Here is a 19463-nt window from a genome sequence, read left to right as displayed (position 1 = left end):
TACCTGTTCACCCATGACTGCATGGCCACGCACACCTCCAACTCAATCATCAAGTTTACAGACGACACAACAGTAGTAGGCCTGATTACCAACAATGACGAGACCGCCTACAGGGAGGAGGTGAGGGCCCTGGGAGAGTGGTGCCAGGAAAATAACCTCTCACTCAATGTCAACAAAACAAAGGAGCTGATCGTGGACTTCAGGAAACAGCAGAGGGAGCACGCCCCTATCCACATCAACGGGACCGCAATGGAGAAGGTGGAAAGCTTAAAGTTCCTTGGCGTACACATCACTAACGATCTGAAATGGACCACCCACACAGACAGTGTGGTGAAGAAGGCGCAACAGCGCCTCTTCAACCACAGGAGGCTGAAGAAATTTGGCTTGGCCCCTAAAACCCTCACAAATTTTTACAGATGCACAATTGAGAGCATCCTGTCGGGCTGTATACCCGCCTGGTACGGCAACTGCACCGCTCGCAACCGCAGGGCTCTCCAGAGGCTGGTGCAGTCTGCCCAACGCATCACCGGGGGCAAACTACCTGCCCTCCAGGACACCTACAGCACCCGATGTCACAGGAAGGCCAAAAAGATAATCAAGGACATCAACCACCTGAGCCACGGCCAGTTCACCCCGCTATCATCCAGAAGGCGAGGTCAGTACAGGTGCATCAAAGCTGGAACAGAGAGACTGAAAAACAGCTTCTCTCTCAAGCCATCAGACTGTTAAATAGCCATCACTAGCCGGCTTCCACCCGGTACACAACCCTGCACCTTAGAAGCTGCTGCCCTATATACAGTGGGGAGAACAAGTATCTGATACACTGCCGATTTTGCAGGTTTTCCTACTTACAAATCATGTAGAGGTCTGTAATTTTTATCATAGGTACACTTCAACTGTGAGAGACGTAATCTAAAACATAAATCCAGAAAATCACATTGTATGATTTAAGTAATTAATTTGCATTTATTTGCATGAGATAAGTATTTGATCACCTACCAACCAGTAAGAATTCCAGCTCTCACAGACCTGTTAGTTTTTCTTTAAGAAGCCCTCCTGTTCTCCACTCATTACCTGTATTAACTGCACCTGTTTGAACTCATTACCTGTATAAAACACACCTGTCCACACACTCAATCAAACAGACTCCAACCTCTCCACAATGGCCAAGACCAGAGAGCTGTGTAAGGACATCAGGGATAAAATTGTAGACCTGCACAAGGCTGGGATGGGCTACAGGACAATAGGCAAGCAGCTTTATGAGAAGGCAACAACTGTTGATGCAATTATTAGAAAATGGAAGAAGTTCAAGATGACGGTCAATCACCCTCGGTCTGGGGCTCCATGCAAGATCTCACCTTGTGGGGCATCAATGATCATGAGGAAGGTGAGGGATCAGCCCAGAACTACACGGCAGGACCTGGTCAATGACCTGAAGAGAGCTGGGACCACAGTCTCAAAGAAAACCATTAGTAACACACTACGCCGTCATGGATTAAAATCCTGCAGCGCACGCAAGGTCCCCCTGCTCAAGCCAGCGCATGTCCAGGCCCTTCTGAAGTTTGCCAATGACCATCTGGATGATCCAGAGGAGGAATGGGAGAAGGTCATGTGGTCTGATGAGACAAAAATAGAGCTTTTTGGTCTAAACTCCACTCGCCGTGTTTGGAGGAAGAAGAAGGATGAGTACAAACCCAAGAACACCATCCCAACCGTGAAGCATGGAGGTGGAAACATCATTATTTGGGGATGCTTTTTTGCAGAGGGGACAGGACGACTGCACCGTATTGAGGGGAGGATGGAATGGGCCATGTATTGCAAGATCTTGGCCAACAACCTCCTTCCCTCAGTAAGAGCATTGAAGATGGGTCGTGGCTGGGTCTTCCAGCATGACAACGACCCGAAACACACAGCCAGGGCAACTAAGGAGTGGCTCCGTAAGAAGCATCTCAAGGTCCTGGAGTGGCCTTGCCAGTCTCCAGACCTGAACCCAATAGAAAATCTTTGGAGGGAGTTGAAAGTCTGTATTGCCAAGCGACAGCCCCTAAACCTGAAGGATCTGGAGAAGGTCTGTATGGAGGAGTGGGCCAAAATCCCTGCTGCAGTGTCTGCAAACCTGGTCAAGACCTACAGGAAACGTATGATCTCTGTAATTGCAAACAAAGGTTTCTGTACCAAATATTAAGTTCTGCTTTTCTAATGTATCAAATACTTATGTCATGCAATAAAATGCAAATTAATTACTTAAAAATCATACAATGTGATTTTCTGGATTTTTGTTTTAGATTCCGTCTCTCACAGTTGAAGTGTACCTATGATAAAAATTACAGACCTCTACATGCTTTGTAAGTAGGGAAACTTGCAAAATCGGCAGTGTATCAAATACTTGTTCTCCCCACTGTACATAGACTTGGAATCACTGGCCACTTTAATAATGGAACACTAGTCACTTTAATAATGTTTACATACTGCTTTACTCATCTCATCTGTATATACTATATTCTATTCCACTGTATTTTAGTCAATGCCACTACGACATTGCTCAATCTAATATTTAATATTTCTTAATTCCATTATTTTACTTTTAGATGTGTGTATTGTTAGATACTACTGCACTGTTGGAGCTATGAACACAAGCATTTCGCTACACCCGCAATAACATCTGCTAAATATGTGTATGTGACCAATAACATTTGATTTGATTTTGATTTGATTTGATATGGTTCCCTTTGGAGAATAATCTCTGATAGTGCTAAAATCTGCGTTGCTGGGATGTGACCTTTCTGAATCTGATGTGAAATACAAACTAACGGTAGAGCATCAACATCTCTGGGAGTGGGTCTGGATGCAACGATGATGATTACTTTTGCACTATGGGTCACTTTGGGTCATTGCCATGGACTTCCTTTTGCTGGACAATAAATTGCATAGACTGCAGGTTCTCTCATGCTGCATACGCACTTACTGAGACTGATTAGTAAAATGTATGCAACCAGCTGCCCCGTATCTGTGTGTTAGAAATGTTGATGAGTATGACGTGTTCCCTCTCTAATGCACAGGAAGCTCTGATTAAAACTCCCATTAGACAGCTCTGCAAGCGTTACGGCCAGTATGTACTTCCAAAAAGGTCAACATAAAAATGTATAAGCACTCACGTCCCAAGGAACCTGAATAGCACTAACCTTACTGCCAGGCACAGGTCGAAAGTCTACAACAGCCCAATACATTAGAGGTGCCGAAGAGCAGTGGTGTAAAGTACTTAAGTAAAAATACTTTCAAGTACTACATAGGTCGTTTTTTTGTGGGTATCTGTACTTTACTATTTATATTTTTTCTAACATTTACTTCACTATATTCCTAAAGAAAAGAATGTACTTTTAACTCCATACATTTTCCCTAACACCCAAAAGTACTTGTTACATTTTGACAGGAAAATAGAGTGTTGGAGTGTGTCTATAAAAAATAATAATAAATTGTGCTGTCTGGTTTGCTTAATATAAGGAATTTTAACTTAAGTACATTTTAGCAATTCCATTTACTTTTGATACATAAGTCAAACCAAATACTTTTAGACTTTTACTCAAGTAGTATTTTACTGGGTGACTTTTACTTGAGTCATTTTCTATGTAGGTACTGTATCTTTACTTTTACTCAAGTGTGACAATTGAGTACTTTTTCCACCACTGCCGAAGAGGCATTTTTTAGGTTGCTTGTACAATTTTATTTGGACCTTTTTGGAAGTACATACCAGCCATAACGGGAGTAAATTAAGTTAGTTACTCAGCGAAACCCCATATTTGGTGAGTAACGAAAGTATTTTGACATAATAACGCTTGCAGAGTTATCTAATGGGAATTTGAATGGGAGCTTCCTGGGCGTTAGAGAGGAGACACGTCATACTCATCGTCGACAGCTTTAAAGCACAGATACTACGGTGCAGCAGCTAGCTGGATTTATAAGTGGCAGCTGTTCAGTTAACTAACTGTTGTTGACAATAACTATCTATTTAGCATATAGTGGTATGACAGAAGGTGGCATTCAATGTAATCTCCTCTCTTGATCTTGTTATCATCGAGCTTGGCTAACTAGGCAGCTTTCGATCTCCATTGTCAGACATTATAAACTAGCTAGTTATTAGCTAGCGCAAGCCAGGCACTAGTTTGACAGCTAGCTAGTTAACGTTAGCTGAATGACGGGAGCACGTTAGCAAGTGAAAAAAAAAATGTCACACATAAGCAGCCAACATAAGGTTTACAATGTCGTTATTTATCAACTACAGCAAATCCTTATGAATATTATTCGCAGTTGTAGTTATGACAGGATAAAACAACAATGAAAACGTTAGCTAGCTAGCTGCTAACTAACGTTACGGTAGCTAGCTGTCAACAACACAGCCTCGCTCTGTCAACTTACCCTTGCAGTGACTTTGTACACTGTATATCCTTTCTTATGCTTGTTGGGGTCCGTAACAGTATAAAAACGTGCAAGTTCTCCTCGTTCCCGCTGCGATATCATTCTGATTGAAGCATAGCCATTAGCTAGCCAGCTGATTCCTAGTCTAAAAAGCGGGGGCTGCTTTGCTTCGTTCCAGATAGCCGCTGCATCACAGAGATAGAACAATGAGCCAGATATTTCACCGGATGTATGAATGTGAAGTATCCGGTCCACTCACTATCAAATATGGTGATGAGAGGAAGCCCACCAGTGGCCAGCAGTGGTAAAATATGGAGCGAGATGGATTTTGGACGACGTTCAGCTAATTTTCTCATCGATGAAACATTTGATCTCCATAGAGTTTTCTGTTTCCAAAACTAAAATATGTAACAAACAGAGTGGACTGCGTTTTGTAGACTTGACCCTTTGCCAATGTTTCAAAAAATGCGTTGTTTAGAGGGAGTGCAAGGGCGAATTGAGTTTTTGCACACGCACAATTCAGAGTAGGCGTTCCCTAAAGGAAATATGCAAATAAATACTAGAGCGCGCCAATAGGATCTCACTAGCTCGTGCTTGGCTCTGCCCACCTCCTTGCTTGTTTTGCCCACTATGACAGATTTTTATAACTATCTTGAGTTAGTTATACAAATCTTTGGCTGCAAAAAATGACAAGCTGAAAATCCTGCCCCTCAACTTCCCGTTGAGGTGGTTCTTCTTATTCTATGGTAGTCCGCAAACAAACGTATGAGGTGCATTCCCACACCAACTGGACAGGGGGTAAATAAATTTACAAATGAAAAGTAAATTACATTACAGGAAGGGAAACATTTACATTAATCCGAATAAAACAAAAAAAACAAAAAAATTATCAAGACAAATCTTCCCACTCCTTCAGTCATTCGATAACTCAAACTTCCCTACTCAGGCTGGGACCGCTCGAGACATTACTCCATGGAGCTCTTCAGATGTGAAATCTTTAAATCCCAGATATTGTTCAGCTGCAGAAACAATGATGTCGATCTTTCTTGACTTCTTTCAAACTTGAGCAGTACCGTTTATCACCATTGCTATAAAAGAGACAAAATCCACCTTCTTTACGTTAAGCATTTCTGATCCTGCTGGCTGAGTTCTTCTCCTTCTTCTTTGATATGATGGGGGTCCGCAAACAATTGTTTAAGTGCATCCCGCCACCTACTGTGCTGGAATGTACGATCAATCATGATCTGCCCAATTCTGTACTACCATTGAATTACAGTTATAAACCTAATAAATCCCTAACTTCTACCACACCCTCCCCCCAAAAAACCTCCCCAACCCCATTAAACTTTATCTATATCATGCTGAAACACTCCATCCTTAGGATTGTTCAGCATGTCAACAACCATTTCAACAGTAACATCTGTAACCCCCAATATCTCTTTTGCCGTCTCCACAATAACCTTCAACCTGGCATTTCTGCTTTCCACAACCCAAGTTGTATTGATAATCTTACCAATAAAAGCTATGAAGTCAACTTTATTCATTATCAAAGTGTCCTTTGACACCGCACATTCATGAGCACAAGATTTCTGAACAGGCCTCAACCATGCCAGGACCATCAGAAGCTCCAGCCCTGACAGTAGGTCCACTTACTACAGGTACATCCATGTAAGCTCCATCAGTCTGCATTGTAGTTCTATCAATCTGTTTTACGGCCTCTGCACATGATACATCATGACTGATCCTATATCTCTGAGCCTCTCTAGCCTCTCTCTGTACCTGGCATCCACCAAATGCTTCACTGTGTTCTCCCCCACAATTACAGCATTTAACCTTCACATTGCTTCCACATTCACCGTAATCATGTGCCCCTCCACACTAGGCACTTCTTTCCTTTACACTGAGCAGCTACACATGTCCCATTCTTTAGCATTTAAAACACTGCAGTGCATATGGGACAAATTCTCTAACATTGAAACAAAGGAATCCTATCTGTACTTTTCCCGGCAAGACTTTCTCAAACCTCAGTATCACTGATAAGCTTTCACTTCTTTGACCCTCTTTCCTACTTATCACTCTGCCTCCCATCACATTTTCTTTAATATCATCTGTGGACATAGATATTTGGGACCCCGGTGATGACTCCCCTCAATGTAGCATACACACCAGGGACATGGCTTTTAATCTTCTTCCCATTAAGCTTTTCCATTTTCAAAATCTTCTCTTGCTGAGCCTGGCTGTCACACAATATTAACAATCTACCATTTCCAATGAACCGAGCTAATTTCACTTCATCTACCTCTTTCTCTACTGCAATAGTTAGTCGGATAGGGTGTAGGTGAGGCCCTGTGGTCTCATCAAACACTATCACCACTTTCCATCACTACTCTTGCTTCCTACCTTGGCCCTCTTTCTTTACTAGACGCTCCACTGCTTTCTGTATCATGATCTCTCTTCTATGTCTTTCCACTACCGACCATTCCGGTCCTTGACCCTCATCCTCCCGCTCCATACCATCAGAACTGACACCCATATTGTTCGCATTCCAGCACAGCTGTTGCTTCACCAACTTCTTCTCCATTTCCTCCGTTATCTTACGTGCCATGCATTTTCTTCCCACAAAAAATGCAACAAAGCACCTATGCAAAGCCCTCACTCTGTCACTCAGAAACGTATTCCTGTGTCTTATTCCAGCCTGCCTGCCAGCTGAAAATCTATGCCACTGTGTGTGGGTGTGTAGGCTACCCGCCCCTCCCCCTCTGAAGCATAGTCTACTACTGACGTTACAAGCGTGATTCAGAAATTAAGGAGAGAGATTTTTTATTGGAGAAGAATGGATTAACTATTTTAACTCTTTCAACGCCAGTTAAGGATATTACATTTCACATTGGATTTATTAACTTTAAAAAGGTTTAATTCTGGTGCCGCTGTGCACACACAAGCTTGTTAGCTAACTAGCTAGTTTTGTTCCATCGTTAAGCCAACTCTCTGAAGTTCAAAGACATTCAAAGTTCTTTCATAGAAGCCGGTCCTCCGTAGGTATAATTCTGTGGGCGTAATTCAGATAATGCATGTCATAACAACAAGATGACCTCCACCCTCTCTCGCTTTCTCCCCACCCGCAAAATTTCAGTCGCATCTCGCGCCCTACACTTGTCTGTCCAATGCATGTAAATAGCTTGCCCGTTCCAGAAAGGAACAATATTAACAGTACATTTTGAGGGGGTTTGAACCAGTTTAGAACTTTGTTTTGCTGGTCGGAACAGTGGAACAGAACAAAAAATATATAATTATGTTCAGAACTAAACAATTGGAGAAGAAAAATAGGTTCCAACCCCTGCTCTTCTCCAACTTTTCCTCCCTCCTTAATCCTCCACCTCCTCCCCCTCCCTCCTCAATCTCTCAGCCTACTGAGTCCACTGGCCTCACTCACACAGAACTACCCTATGCCTTGACCTCTTTCTCCCCTCTCTCTATCCAGATGAAATCCTATAACTAGTGATGTCCGGCCGCCCGACAACCTGCCCACTTGACCCCATCCCCTCCTGCCTTCTCCAGACCATCTCTGGAGTCCTTCTCACTTCCCTCATCAACTCATCCCTGACCACTGGCTGCGTCCCCTCTGACTTAAAAATGGTCAGAGCAGCTTCCCTCTTCAACAAACCAACACTCGACCCATCTGACATTAAAAACTATAGACCATTATCCCTTCTTTATTTTCTTTCCAAAACACTTGAGCGTGCTGTCTATGACAAACTCTTTCGTTATCCCTCTCAGAATGATCTTCTTGACCCTAACCAGTCAGGCTTCAAGGAGGCTCACTCAACTGACACCACTCTCCTCTGTGTCACAGACACTCTCCGCTCTGCCAAAGCTGACTCTCTCTCCTCTGTTCTCATCCTCCTAGATCTATCCACTTCCTTGCCACTGTTATCCATCATATCCTCCTCTCCACCCTCTCAGGGCTGGGCATCTCAGGCTCTGCACACTCCTGGATTGCATCCTACCTGGCAGGTCGTCCTGTGTCGTCCTTTGTCAGCACCATGTGTTCGTACTACAGGGCTCGATTCTAGGCCCTCTCCTCTTTTCTCTTTACACCAAGTCACTCGGCTCCATCATATCCTCACATGGTCTCTCCTATCATTGCTATGCATATGACACACAACTACTTTTCTCCTCCTCCCTTTCTGATACCCAGGTGGTGACGCATCTCTGCATGCCTGACAGACATCTCAGCTTGGATGTCAGCCCACCACCTCAAGCTCAACCTCGATAAGACAGAGCTGCTCTTCAATTCTACCGTGGGGAGGCAGTAATAGCTAGTAGCAGTAGCTAGCATGCCTTGGCGTTAACAACGCTTTGCAGCGTTTATCTATTCTTGTCTCTACAGTCTCATAGAACCAGATCACAGAGGCGAGCCGGACCCTTCTTTTACCAAGTCTGGGAAGAGAGGAAAGTGACGCTTGACCAAGGCAGGGAGTCCCCACCGAACCTGGCCAACCTCTCCCTTCAAGAGTAGCCTCCCACAACCGGCGACAATGCGCACAGGACCCGGGTTGAGCGAGGGCAGCTTCCGCATGCAACAACCCAGGCTAAACGAGACATTTGATCTGACCAAAGACCCAAATCCATCCCATAACTCAGACTCAGCCGAGGTACAGGCCTCCGGGAGAGGAAAGTCACTGTTGGAAACACCAAGCAGCCGGTGACAATGTGCATGCAAACTGGTTCAAGCAAGGGCAGCCTGAGCATGCACCAAGCCGAGACATACAATACAACAAACAAGAGTATATTTTGTTGATATGGTGTAACCGCATGACCGGGGGCATGGTCGCTAACCCGAACCCGACTTGTTGGCCTTCATCATTTCATTCGCGTTAGCCATCTCATTCCCTAGGGGGGGGTACTGTCACGCCTGCTCCTGCTCCCCCTCCCTGGCGCTCGAGGGCGCCAGGCTGCCCATCATTACGCACACCTGTTACCTTAATTACGCACATCAGCGTTCATTGGACTCACCTGGACTTCATCACTGCTTAATTACCTCCCCTATATCTGTCTGTTCCTCAGTTTGATCCCCGTGTCTGCATTAATGTTGTTTCATTTCCGTTGTCCAGACGCTGTCAGTGTTTTGTTCCTGTCTGTTTTTTCATTAAATGTTCACTCCCTGTACTTGCTTCTCGTCTCCAAGCGTCTGTCCTTACAGTACATTGAAGTCTAGAAAATTAGGCTATAAGAAATTGGGACTTGTGTAAGCCCCGCAGCTATACTCAAGTATCTGGGCATACTGCAGTGACGTCTAAAATGCTTTGAATTAATTACACCGTGCTGATCCGTTTCACCACCATAGATAGTAGGCTACTTGGCTGCTACGTTGAGTTTGACACTTTTTTTCTCAATGTGTTCTGGTACCTCAGAGCCCCCCACACACACACACTATGTGTTCCGGGACCTCCCAATTGACAAATTAAGCACCGAAAGGAACCATAAACTTTAAAGAAAAATGAGCAATATGTTTTAACTTTTTTGAGAGAGCAAAGCAGTATGATTTTGATTTACAGACCAATGAGATAAAAACACCATAGAAACCCAAACGAGGGCACTACGTTCATCCACCTCTGGCCTGCTAGCTCCCCTACCTATACAGAAGCACAGTTCCCGCTCAGCCCAATCAAAGCTATTTGCTGCTCTGGCACCCCAATGGTGGAACAAGCTCCCCCACAACGCCAGGACAGCGGAGTCACTAGCCACCTTCCGGAGACACTTGAAACCCTACCTCTTTAAGGAATACCTGGAATAGTATAAAGCAATCCTTCTACCCCCCCCCTCCCCCACCCCCCCATAAAAATAAAAAAAAGAAGAAAAAAAGTGGTTATCCCACTTGCTATCATAAGTTGAATGCACCAATTTGTAAGTCCCTCTGGATAAGAGCGTCTGCTAAATGATGTACATTTAAATGTAAATGTAGAAGACAGACACAAACACAGTCAAGGTGATGAAACACATTTTAATCTAATCACACTCATCACAATTTCAGTCTAATCACAAAATTAACTAAATATGTTGTAAAATTGAATAGACCTACTTTTACAGAAATATCATGGACGCTCCAGGCTAATAATTATTTCCATGAATAAACAAAGACCTATCATCAAAATCAAAGTTTGGTTGATCTAATGTGCAATTGCCTGTGTATACTTGATTAGTGCAATCAAAGAGCAATCAATGCTAAATAGACATAGCCATTGGGCTATTTTGATTAATTCATTGTAATTATTAGAGCACGAATGGGAGCAATAGAAATATAATGTATAGAATGGACAAAAAAAATTCAGGGACCTGATGTTGTGCTGATGTTTTTTCTCATCTTGGCCTGGACAGATTCTTATAGCACTGTCATCCAGAGCATCAGCAAGACACTTCCAGCAGCGGAGGTCACGACCCAGGAACTGCTTCCTCTGGAGGACGTGTTGTAGTTAAATGGCTCCAGGGGCCCGGCCTGTGTGGTGTTGAGGCCCTGTAAGGATGGATCACTCCTGCAACTCACTGAAAGGGTAGCCGTCATGTTGCGGATGTTTCCCTCATACATGGTGTAGTTGCTCTGTAGAAGGAGCAAGGAACAAACACGACATGGATGGAGAGTATGTTTTGAAATTACAGCATGAGCATTAACATTTTCATTGAGTGGATGCTTACATTGACATCTATGATGAACCCAATCTGAGGGACCCTCTTCATTGTGACCTCGTGCACGGCAGTAGACGCCTGGTCCCAAGCTGCAGTCTTCAACATCTCCTCAATGTCTCTGTGGGGCACACACATAGTCATTCTGGTTTACATGTAACAGCCGGTGGACTTAATATAATATATGCCATTTAACAGATGCTTATCCAAAGCGACTTACCGTCATGCATGCACATAACTATCCACTAAAACAAACAGACACAGTACCAGTCTAGAAATTGACATTTGTGGGTGAAAACTGTGACAATGTGAAGGCTCTTACTGGTCGACTGTCTTCCCCATCATGGCCATGTATGCACGCATGTTAGGGTGGCTGCAGCAGCTGGTGACAGGGATGGCTGGGTAGTAGAAGACAAAGGCTAGACACATCTCATCAGTGGTGGCCAGCCCTAACTGTGTGATTCCTTTGCGATTGGTTGTGTTATAGGTGCACTCCACAACAATCTCATCGCCCTGCAGTGGGGAAGAGATACTGCCTTAAGAAAGATCTAAAGACTAACAATACCACTCATCCATGACAACCATTTGAAATACAGGAAGTATATGGTTGCTTACTGGTTTGATGGTCTTAATATTTCCCAGATTGGTGGCCTGCTGCATCTCAAAGTTGAAGTTCTCATCCAAGCCCAAGAAGTCAATCTGCTCTCCATTCCTGCGGAGGGTAGAATCAAGAGCACATCGGTGTTGAGAGTGAAGGACCATCCAGAACGATCATCAAAGCTTATCGCTAATTATCCTGACAATGACACTTTACGCCAACAGGTGGTCAAAATACAGACATGTATTGGTCATATCAAAGGCTGGCATATGGATTGAGTGTCACGCCCTGGCTCTGGGGACTCTTAAATGTTGAGCCAGGGTGTGGATTTTTCTATGTTTTCTATGTTTTTTGTTCTAGATCGTTTAGATCTATGTTGGCCAGGGTGGTTCCCAATCAGAGGCAGCTGTAGCTCGTTGTCTCTGATTGGGGACCATACTTAGGCAGCCTGTTGGCACCAGTTAGTTTGTGGGATCTTGTTCCGTAAAGGTTTGTGTTGTTGTAACCTCAGGACTTCACGTATCGTTCGTTTTGTTGTTTTGTTCGTGTGTTGTGTACTAAATAAAATGTACGTTTATCACGCTGCGCCTTGGTTCCACGAGTCATCAGTCAACGTTCGTGACAGAAGATCCCACCCAAAAAGGACCAAGCAGCGTGTCCAGGAACAGACAGCCTGGACTTGGGAGGAGATCCTGGACGGGAAGGGATCCTGGACTTGGGAAGAGATTCAGGCCGGAATGGATCGCCGTCCTTGGGAGGAGACTGTGGAGGCGCGCTACAGAGAGGAGCAGCGGCTTCGCAGAGGGTACCGGCCGAGGAGGAAGCCCGAGAGACAGCCCCAAGATTTTTTTTCGGGGGGGCTAAAAGGGTGGTTGGCGGAGCCTAGAGTTAGAGCAGAGCCAACTCCCTGTACTCAGGCTAGGAAGCGTGAGACTGGGCAGGCTCCGTGTTATGCGGAGCCACGTACTGTGCCGCGAGTGTTCCGGCACAGTCCTGTACGTCCGGTGCTAGCACCACGCACGTGTCATGCTAAGATGGGCATGCAGCCAGGACGGGGTGTGCCGGCTCAACGCTCGTGGCCTCCAGTACGCCTCCTCGGTCCCGTATATCCTGCGCCAGTGCCACGTGCTGTAGCGCCAGTACGAGTGCACAGCCCTGTACGTCCTGTGCTGATGCCTCACACATATTGTGTGGAAATAGGCATTCAGCCAGGACGGGTTGTGTCAGCTCTCCGTTCCAGACCTCCAGTCCGCCTCCACAGTCCGGCCCGGCCCGTTCCGGCTCCCCGCACCAAGCCAGTGGTGCGTGTTCCCAGTCCAGCCCGGCCTGTTCCATCTCCCCGCACCAAGCCAGTGGTGCGCGTCGCCAGCCCGGTCCGGCCTGTTCCTGTTCCTCGCACCAAGCCAGTGGTGCGCGTCGCCAGCCCGGTCCGGCCTGTTCCTGTCCCTCGCACCAAGGCAGTGGTGCGCGTCGCCAGCCCGGTCCGGCCTGTTCCTGCTCCCAGCACCAAGCCAGTGGTGCGCGTCGCCAGCCCGGTCCGGCCTGTTCCTGCTCCCAGCACCAAGCCAGTGGTGCGCGTCGCCAGCCCGGTCCGGCCTGTTCCTGCTCCCCGCACCAAGCCAGTGGTGCGTCGCCAGCCCAGTCCGGCCTGTTCCTGCTCCCCGCACCAAGCCTGTGGTGCGCGTCGTCAGCCCGGTCCGGCCCTTTCCTGCTCCCCGCACCAAGCCAGTGGTGCGCGTCGCCAGCCCGGTCCGGCCTGTTCCTGCTCCCCGCACCAAGCCTGTGGTGCGCGTCGTCAGCCCGATCCGGCCCGTTTCTGCTCCCCGCACCAAGCCAGTGGTGCGCGTCGTCAGCCCGGTCCGGCCCGTTCCTGCTCCCCGCGCCAAGCTAGTGGTGCGTGTGTCCAGTCCGGCACGGCCCGTGCCTGTTCCACCGGTGCCTACCCTCTTGTGTTTGTGTGGCGCGGTCGCAGTCCGCGCCTTTGGGGGGGGGTACTGTCACGCCCTGGCTCTGGGGACTCTTAAATGTTGAGCCAGGGTGTGGATTTTTCTATGTTTAGTTTTCTATGTTTTTTGTTCTAGATCGTTTAGATCTATGTGGGCCAGGGTGGTTCCCAATCAGAGGCAGCTGTAGCTCGTTGTCTCTGATTGGGGCCCATACTTAGGCAGCCTGTTGGCACCAGTTAGTTTGTGGGATCTTGTTCCGTAAAGGTTTGTGTTGTTGTAACCTCATGACTTCACGTCTCGTTCGTTTTGTTGTTTTGTTCGTGTGTTGTGTACTAAATAAAATGTACGCTTATCACGCTGTGCCTTGGTTCCACGAGTCATCAGTCAACGTTCGTGACATTGAGTGACAATATCCCCTGTCATGATCATATTTTTGGGTGTCCTCTCTCCAGGGGTGCAACTTTGGTTTTAGAAGTGGGAAGGACATATACACTACCGTTCAAAAGTTTGGGGTCACTTAGAAATGTCCTTGTTTTCCATTAAAACATACATGAAATGAGTTTGAATAGGAAATATAGCAAAATGCATAGGAAATGCAGTCATTGACAAGGTTAGAAATTATGATTTTTAATTTAAATAATAATTGTGTCCTTCAAACTTTGCTTTCGTCAAAGAATCCTCCATTTGCAGCAATTACAGCCTTGCAGACCTTTGGCATTCTAGTTGTCAATTTGTTGAGGTAATCTGAAGAGATTTCACCCCATGCTTCCTGAAGCACCTCCCACAAGTTGGATTGGCTTGATGGGCACTTCTTACCTACCATACGGTCAAGCTGCTCCCACAACAGCTCAATAGGGTTGAGATCCGGTGACTGTGCTGGCCACTCCATTATAGACAGAATACCAGCTGACTGCTTCTTCCCTAAATAGTTATTGCCTAGTTTGGAGCTGTGCTTTGGGTCATTGTCCTGTTGTAGGAGGAAATTGTCTCCAATCAAGCGCCGTCCTTCTTCAAGATCCCTTTTACCCTGTACAAATCTCCCACTTTACCACCACCAAAGCACCCCCAGACCATCACATTGCCTCCACCATGCTTGACAGATGGCATCAAGCACTCCTCCAGCATCTTTTCATTTGGTCTGCGTCTCACAAATGTTCTTCTTTGTGATCCGAACACCTCAAACTTCGATTTGTCTGTCCATAACACTTTTTTCCAATCTTCCTCTGTCCAGTGTCTGTGTTCTTTTGCCCATCTTAATATTTTATTTTTATTGGCCAGTCTGAGATATGGCTTTTTCTTTGCAACTCTGCCTAGAAGGTCAGCATCCCGGAGTCGCCTCTTCACTGTTGATGTTGAGACTGGTGTTTTGAAGGTACTATTTAATGAAGCTGCCAGTTGAGGACCTGTGAGGCGTCTGTTTCTCAAAGTAGACACTCTAATGTATTTGTCCTCTTGCTCAGTTGTGCACCAGGGCCTCCAACTCCTCTTTTTGTTCTGGTTAAAGCCAGTTTGCGCTGTTCTGTGAAGGGAGTAGTACGAGATCTTCAGTTTCTTGGCAATTTCTCGCATGGAATAGCCTTCATTTCTCAGATAAAGAATAGACTGACGAGTTTCAGAAGAAAGTTATTTGTTTCTGGCCATTTTGATTCTGTAATCGAACCCACAATTGCTGATGCTGCAGATACTCAACTAGTCTCAAGAAGGACAGTTTTATTGCTGATGCTCCAGATACTCAACTTCATTCCTTCTTTAATCAGCACAACAGTTTTCAGCTGTGCTAACATACTTACTAAAGGGTTTTCTAATGATCAATTAGCCTTTTAAAATGATAAACTTGGATTAGCAAACACAACGTGCCATTGGAACACATGACTGATGGTTGCTGATAATGGGCCTCTGTACGCCTATGTAGATATTCCATTAAAAATCAGCCGTTTCCAGCTACAATAGCCATTTACAACATTAACAATGTCTACACTTCATTTCTGATCAATTTGATGTTCTTCTAATGGACAAAAAAATTGCTTATTTCGAAAAGAAGGACATTTCTAAGTGACCCCAAACTTTTGATCATGTAGTAACCAAAAAAGTGTTAAACAAATCAAAATATATTTTATATTTGAGATTCTTCAAAGTAGCCACCCTTTGCCTTGATGACAGCTTTGCACACTCTTGGCATTTTCTCAACCAGCTTCACCTGTAATGCTTTTCCAACAGTCTTGAAGGAGTTCCCACATATGCTGAGCACTTGTTGGCTGCTTTTCCTTCACTCTGCTGTCCGACTTATCCCAAACCATCTCAATTGAGGTCAGGTGATTGTGTAGGCCAGGTAATCTGATGCAGCACTCCATCACTCTCCTTCTTGGTCAAATAGCCCTTACACAGCCTGGAGTTGTGTTGGGTCATTGTCCTGTTGAAAAACAAATGATAGTCCCACTAAGCCCAAAACAGATGGGATGGCGTATCGCTGCAGAATGCTGTGGTAGCCATACTGGTTAAGTGTGCCTTGAATTCTAAATAAATCACTGACAGTGTCACCAGCAAAGCACCCCCACACCATCACACCTCCTCCTCCATGCTTCACAGTGGGAACCACACATGCAGAGATCATCCGTTCACTTACTCTGCATCTCACAAAGACACTGCGGTTGGAACCAAAAATCTCAAATTTGAATTCATCAGACCAAAGGACAGATTTCCACCGGTCTAATGTCCATTGCTCGTGTTTCATGACCCAAGCAAGTCTCTTCTTCTTATTAGTGTCCTTTAGTAGTGGTTTCTTTGCAGCAATTCGACCATGAAGGTCTGATTCACACAGTCTCCTCTGAACAGTTGATGTTGAGATGTGTCTGTTACTTGAACTCTGTGAAGCATTTATTTGGGCTGCAATTCCTGAGGCTGGTAACTCTAATGAACTTATCCTCTGTAGCAGAGGTAACTCTGGTTCTTCCTTTCCTGTGGCGGTCCTCATGAGAGCCAGTTTCATCATAGCGCTTGATGGTTTTTGCGACTGCACTTGAAGAAACGTTCAAAGTTCTTGACATTTTCCATATTGACTGACCTTCATGTCTTAAAGTAATGACTGTCATTTCTCTTTGCTTATTTGAGCTGTTCTTGCCATAATATGGACTTGGTGTTTTACCAAATAGCCCTATCTTCTGTATACCACCCCTACCTTGTCACAACACAACTGATTGGCTCAAACGTATTAAGAAGGAAAGAAATTCCACAAATTAACTTTTAACAAGGCACACCTGTTAATTGAAATGCATTCCAGGTGACTACCTCATGAAACTGGTTGAGAGAATGCCAAGAGTGTGCAAAGCTGTCATCAAGGCAAAGGATGGCTACTTTGAAGAATCTCAAATACAACATATATTTTGATTTGTTTAACAATTTTTTGGTTACCACATGATTCCATATGTGTTATTTCATAGTTTTGATGTCTTCACTATTATTCTACAATGTAGAAAAAAGTAAAAATAAAGAAAAACCCTGGAATGAGTAGGTGTGTCCAAACTTTTGACTGGTACTGTATATATATTTTTTATCCAGTCAGATAAACACTCCAAACAGCCTACCCAACCGCTCGGAGGCGCCGCATGGTCCCAAAGCACACACTGTTTTGTATCACATTCCAATGATAAAACTGGGGGGGGACAAAAATGCGATTTCAGAATGTGGGGGGGACCATGCCTCTCTCTCTCACCTGATGTGGCCAGCTCGCACCTTCCTCCCAGCCAGATGAGTGTGCAGCACCACGGAGAAAACAGAGAGGTCAGGGACAGGGTCAGGCAGGATCTGGAGAAAGACAGAAAGCAGGGTCATTTTGAACAAATAGCTATGCATAGTTTACCAGAAAGGAAAGAGTAAGCTTGCTTTTCCTTTTTTTAGACGACAATCTGCTCTACAATGTCACCAACATTAACCCACCCTTCTTCAATTTATACAGTGTCAAAGGGCACTGAACGTACGTCTGAGAAGTGTGATGTGTTGCAGAGGCCGTAGCTGTGGAATGCTGTGGCATTGGGAGGGATAGCGTAGCCCCAGCCAGAGGCCACAAGTAGGCCTGTAGTCATGATACCCACGTCATGCTGCCTGAGCTGGGCAGTGTAGTACAGCCTCAGGCCTGAGCTATCCCTCCGGCCTGCAGGGGGAGACACAGAGTAGAAGACGTGATGATGAGGGCTTTAGATGATCGCTTAGTTCAATCCAAGTCCTGGAGAACTTCAGGGTGTGTAGGCTTTGTTCTATTCAAGGACTAGCACAAGATTCACCTAATCATCAATATTGGAGCAGCGTAAACCTGTTAATCCTATATTAGTGGTTTGGAAAATTTGAATTACTAGCTAGTAGCTCGTGAAATGTTACCTGCTTCCTGGGCCGGGTTGTTGTAGTGAATTTCCAGCCTGTAGAACTCATCATTATTCTGTCCTCCAATAGGGATGCCAGCTTTTTCTGGAAGCTCGAAAGCCTGGAATATAGAAGACAATGTAGAGACAGAGATCAGACTAAAGTGTGTTCATGCATGCATGTGTATATATTAATGTTTCCAGAAGGGGGCAGTCTCTCACCCCTCCTCCCACCCCCCAGGCAGACACCACTCTGATGCAGTCCTCCCCTGATACTCCCATGTAGCATTTCTGCTCGTAGGTTTGGTTCACAGAGGAGGGGCAGCCATAGAGAAGCATGTGGTGGACCAGGTCCAGGTGCTCAATCACCGGCTCAATCTGAAACCGACAGGGAGAGAGAAGGAGGCATAGAGAGAAGAAGCAGGGAGAGGGAAGAGATTACTCTAATGACAAACTTATGATGTAATTGTAAAATGATTAGACCATGAAATGAGAGAGGGGTCATTTACCCGATAGATATGATTTTTCCCGTTGAGCTTTGGCACCTTCATGATCTTGCAGTGGTAATATGTATGTTCAGCAGGGACAGTAACCTGCAATGGAAGAGGAACTACTGTGTTAAAGATGCAGTCCGTGATCTTAAGCACAACAGATTTGTAACATTTTGTATGAATTGGATTCATAACATATCATACGAATTGCAAAAAATAAAAAACGATAATAATAATAATTAATCATAGTAATTTGCAGGACGTAACATAGCATACAAAATGGATGACGTAGTACACAAAAAACAGGGACCCGTCTTGGCTTGTGAGCGCCACTTTCAAAACTACTGGCCGAAATTATACAAATGTTCTGGAGCATCACTTTAATACTATAAGTGTTGCCAATCCCTTCTGTTCCACAGTCACATGTTGTAGACTAAAGATACTACCTCCTGTATATTCAATATCACAATATTAATTCAAATTAATTTAATTCAATCATCTTTGACCTGTTCCACCCCAGGAGTAAAGTAAAAGATTTTACTTCAAACTAAAAGTCCTGCTGTGCCTGATCTAGAGGAAATGCATGATCCCCCTACAGGACATGTATGTGAGGTCACTCTTACATTCTCCACAACGAAGTCCAGATAGTTGCTGTCTGGGGGGCTGGATTTGGGCATGAACTTGAGCAGGTTGACCTCCTTGGTCCCCCTTCTATTGGCATGGTACCTTATGTCATCAGACGTCCCATAGGCATAGATCAGCTTCACTGGAATCTCCTATGAGAAGAAGAGGGGGATAGAACAAAACAACATCAATTTACATAAAACATACAAGAGCACAGAAAAACAAAAATCACAGGGTGAGGACTACGTGTGAAGGAAAAGCCTAGTAGGCAGTAAACACTCAGTAGGGCCTGCAGAATGTGGTGACATTGGTGTTTTGACACTTGTTATGACACCATTGTCTTTATTAATGCTGTTTT

General features: G+C 45.1%; 2 protein-coding genes across 3 annotated transcripts in view; both read right to left on the bottom strand.

The window, feature by feature from the left end:
• The window catches only part of rps6kc1 (ribosomal protein S6 kinase polypeptide 1), a 38128-nt gene extending 33345 nt beyond the window's left edge, over positions 1-4783 (bottom strand). Inside the window, exon 1 of the mRNA XM_041860402.2 lies at positions 4414-4783. Coding sequence (XP_041716336.2) covers positions 4414-4515 — 102 coding nt within the window. The 5' untranslated portion in view covers positions 4516-4783. The remainder of the gene's footprint in view (positions 1-4413) is intronic.
• Positions 4784-10397: 5614 nt separating this feature from the next.
• Positions 10398-19463, bottom strand: part of LOC121548811 (DBH-like monooxygenase protein 2 homolog) — a 34973-nt gene continuing 25907 nt past the window's right edge. For both annotated transcript variants that reach the window (XM_041860401.1, XM_041860400.1), the window contains 10 exons: positions 19105-19257; positions 18500-18583; positions 18213-18368; positions 18010-18112; positions 17613-17785; positions 17348-17439; positions 11710-11806; positions 11417-11607; positions 11107-11215; positions 10398-11011 (listed from right to left, as the gene is read on the bottom strand). In XM_041860401.1, coding sequence (XP_041716335.1) covers positions 10796-11011; positions 11107-11215; positions 11417-11607; positions 11710-11806; positions 17348-17439; positions 17613-17785; positions 18010-18112; positions 18213-18368; positions 18500-18583; positions 19105-19257 — 1374 coding nt within the window. In that variant the 3' untranslated portion in view covers positions 10398-10795. The remainder of the gene's footprint in view (positions 11012-11106; positions 11216-11416; positions 11608-11709; positions 11807-17347; positions 17440-17612; positions 17786-18009; positions 18113-18212; positions 18369-18499; positions 18584-19104; positions 19258-19463) is intronic.

The sequence above is a fragment of the Coregonus clupeaformis genome, chromosome 33, assembly GCF_020615455.1.
Source record: "Coregonus clupeaformis isolate EN_2021a chromosome 33, ASM2061545v1, whole genome shotgun sequence".
Lineage (NCBI taxonomy): Eukaryota > Metazoa > Chordata > Actinopteri > Salmoniformes > Salmonidae > Coregonus > Coregonus clupeaformis.
This window is presented reverse-complemented; position numbering and strand designations above follow the sequence as displayed.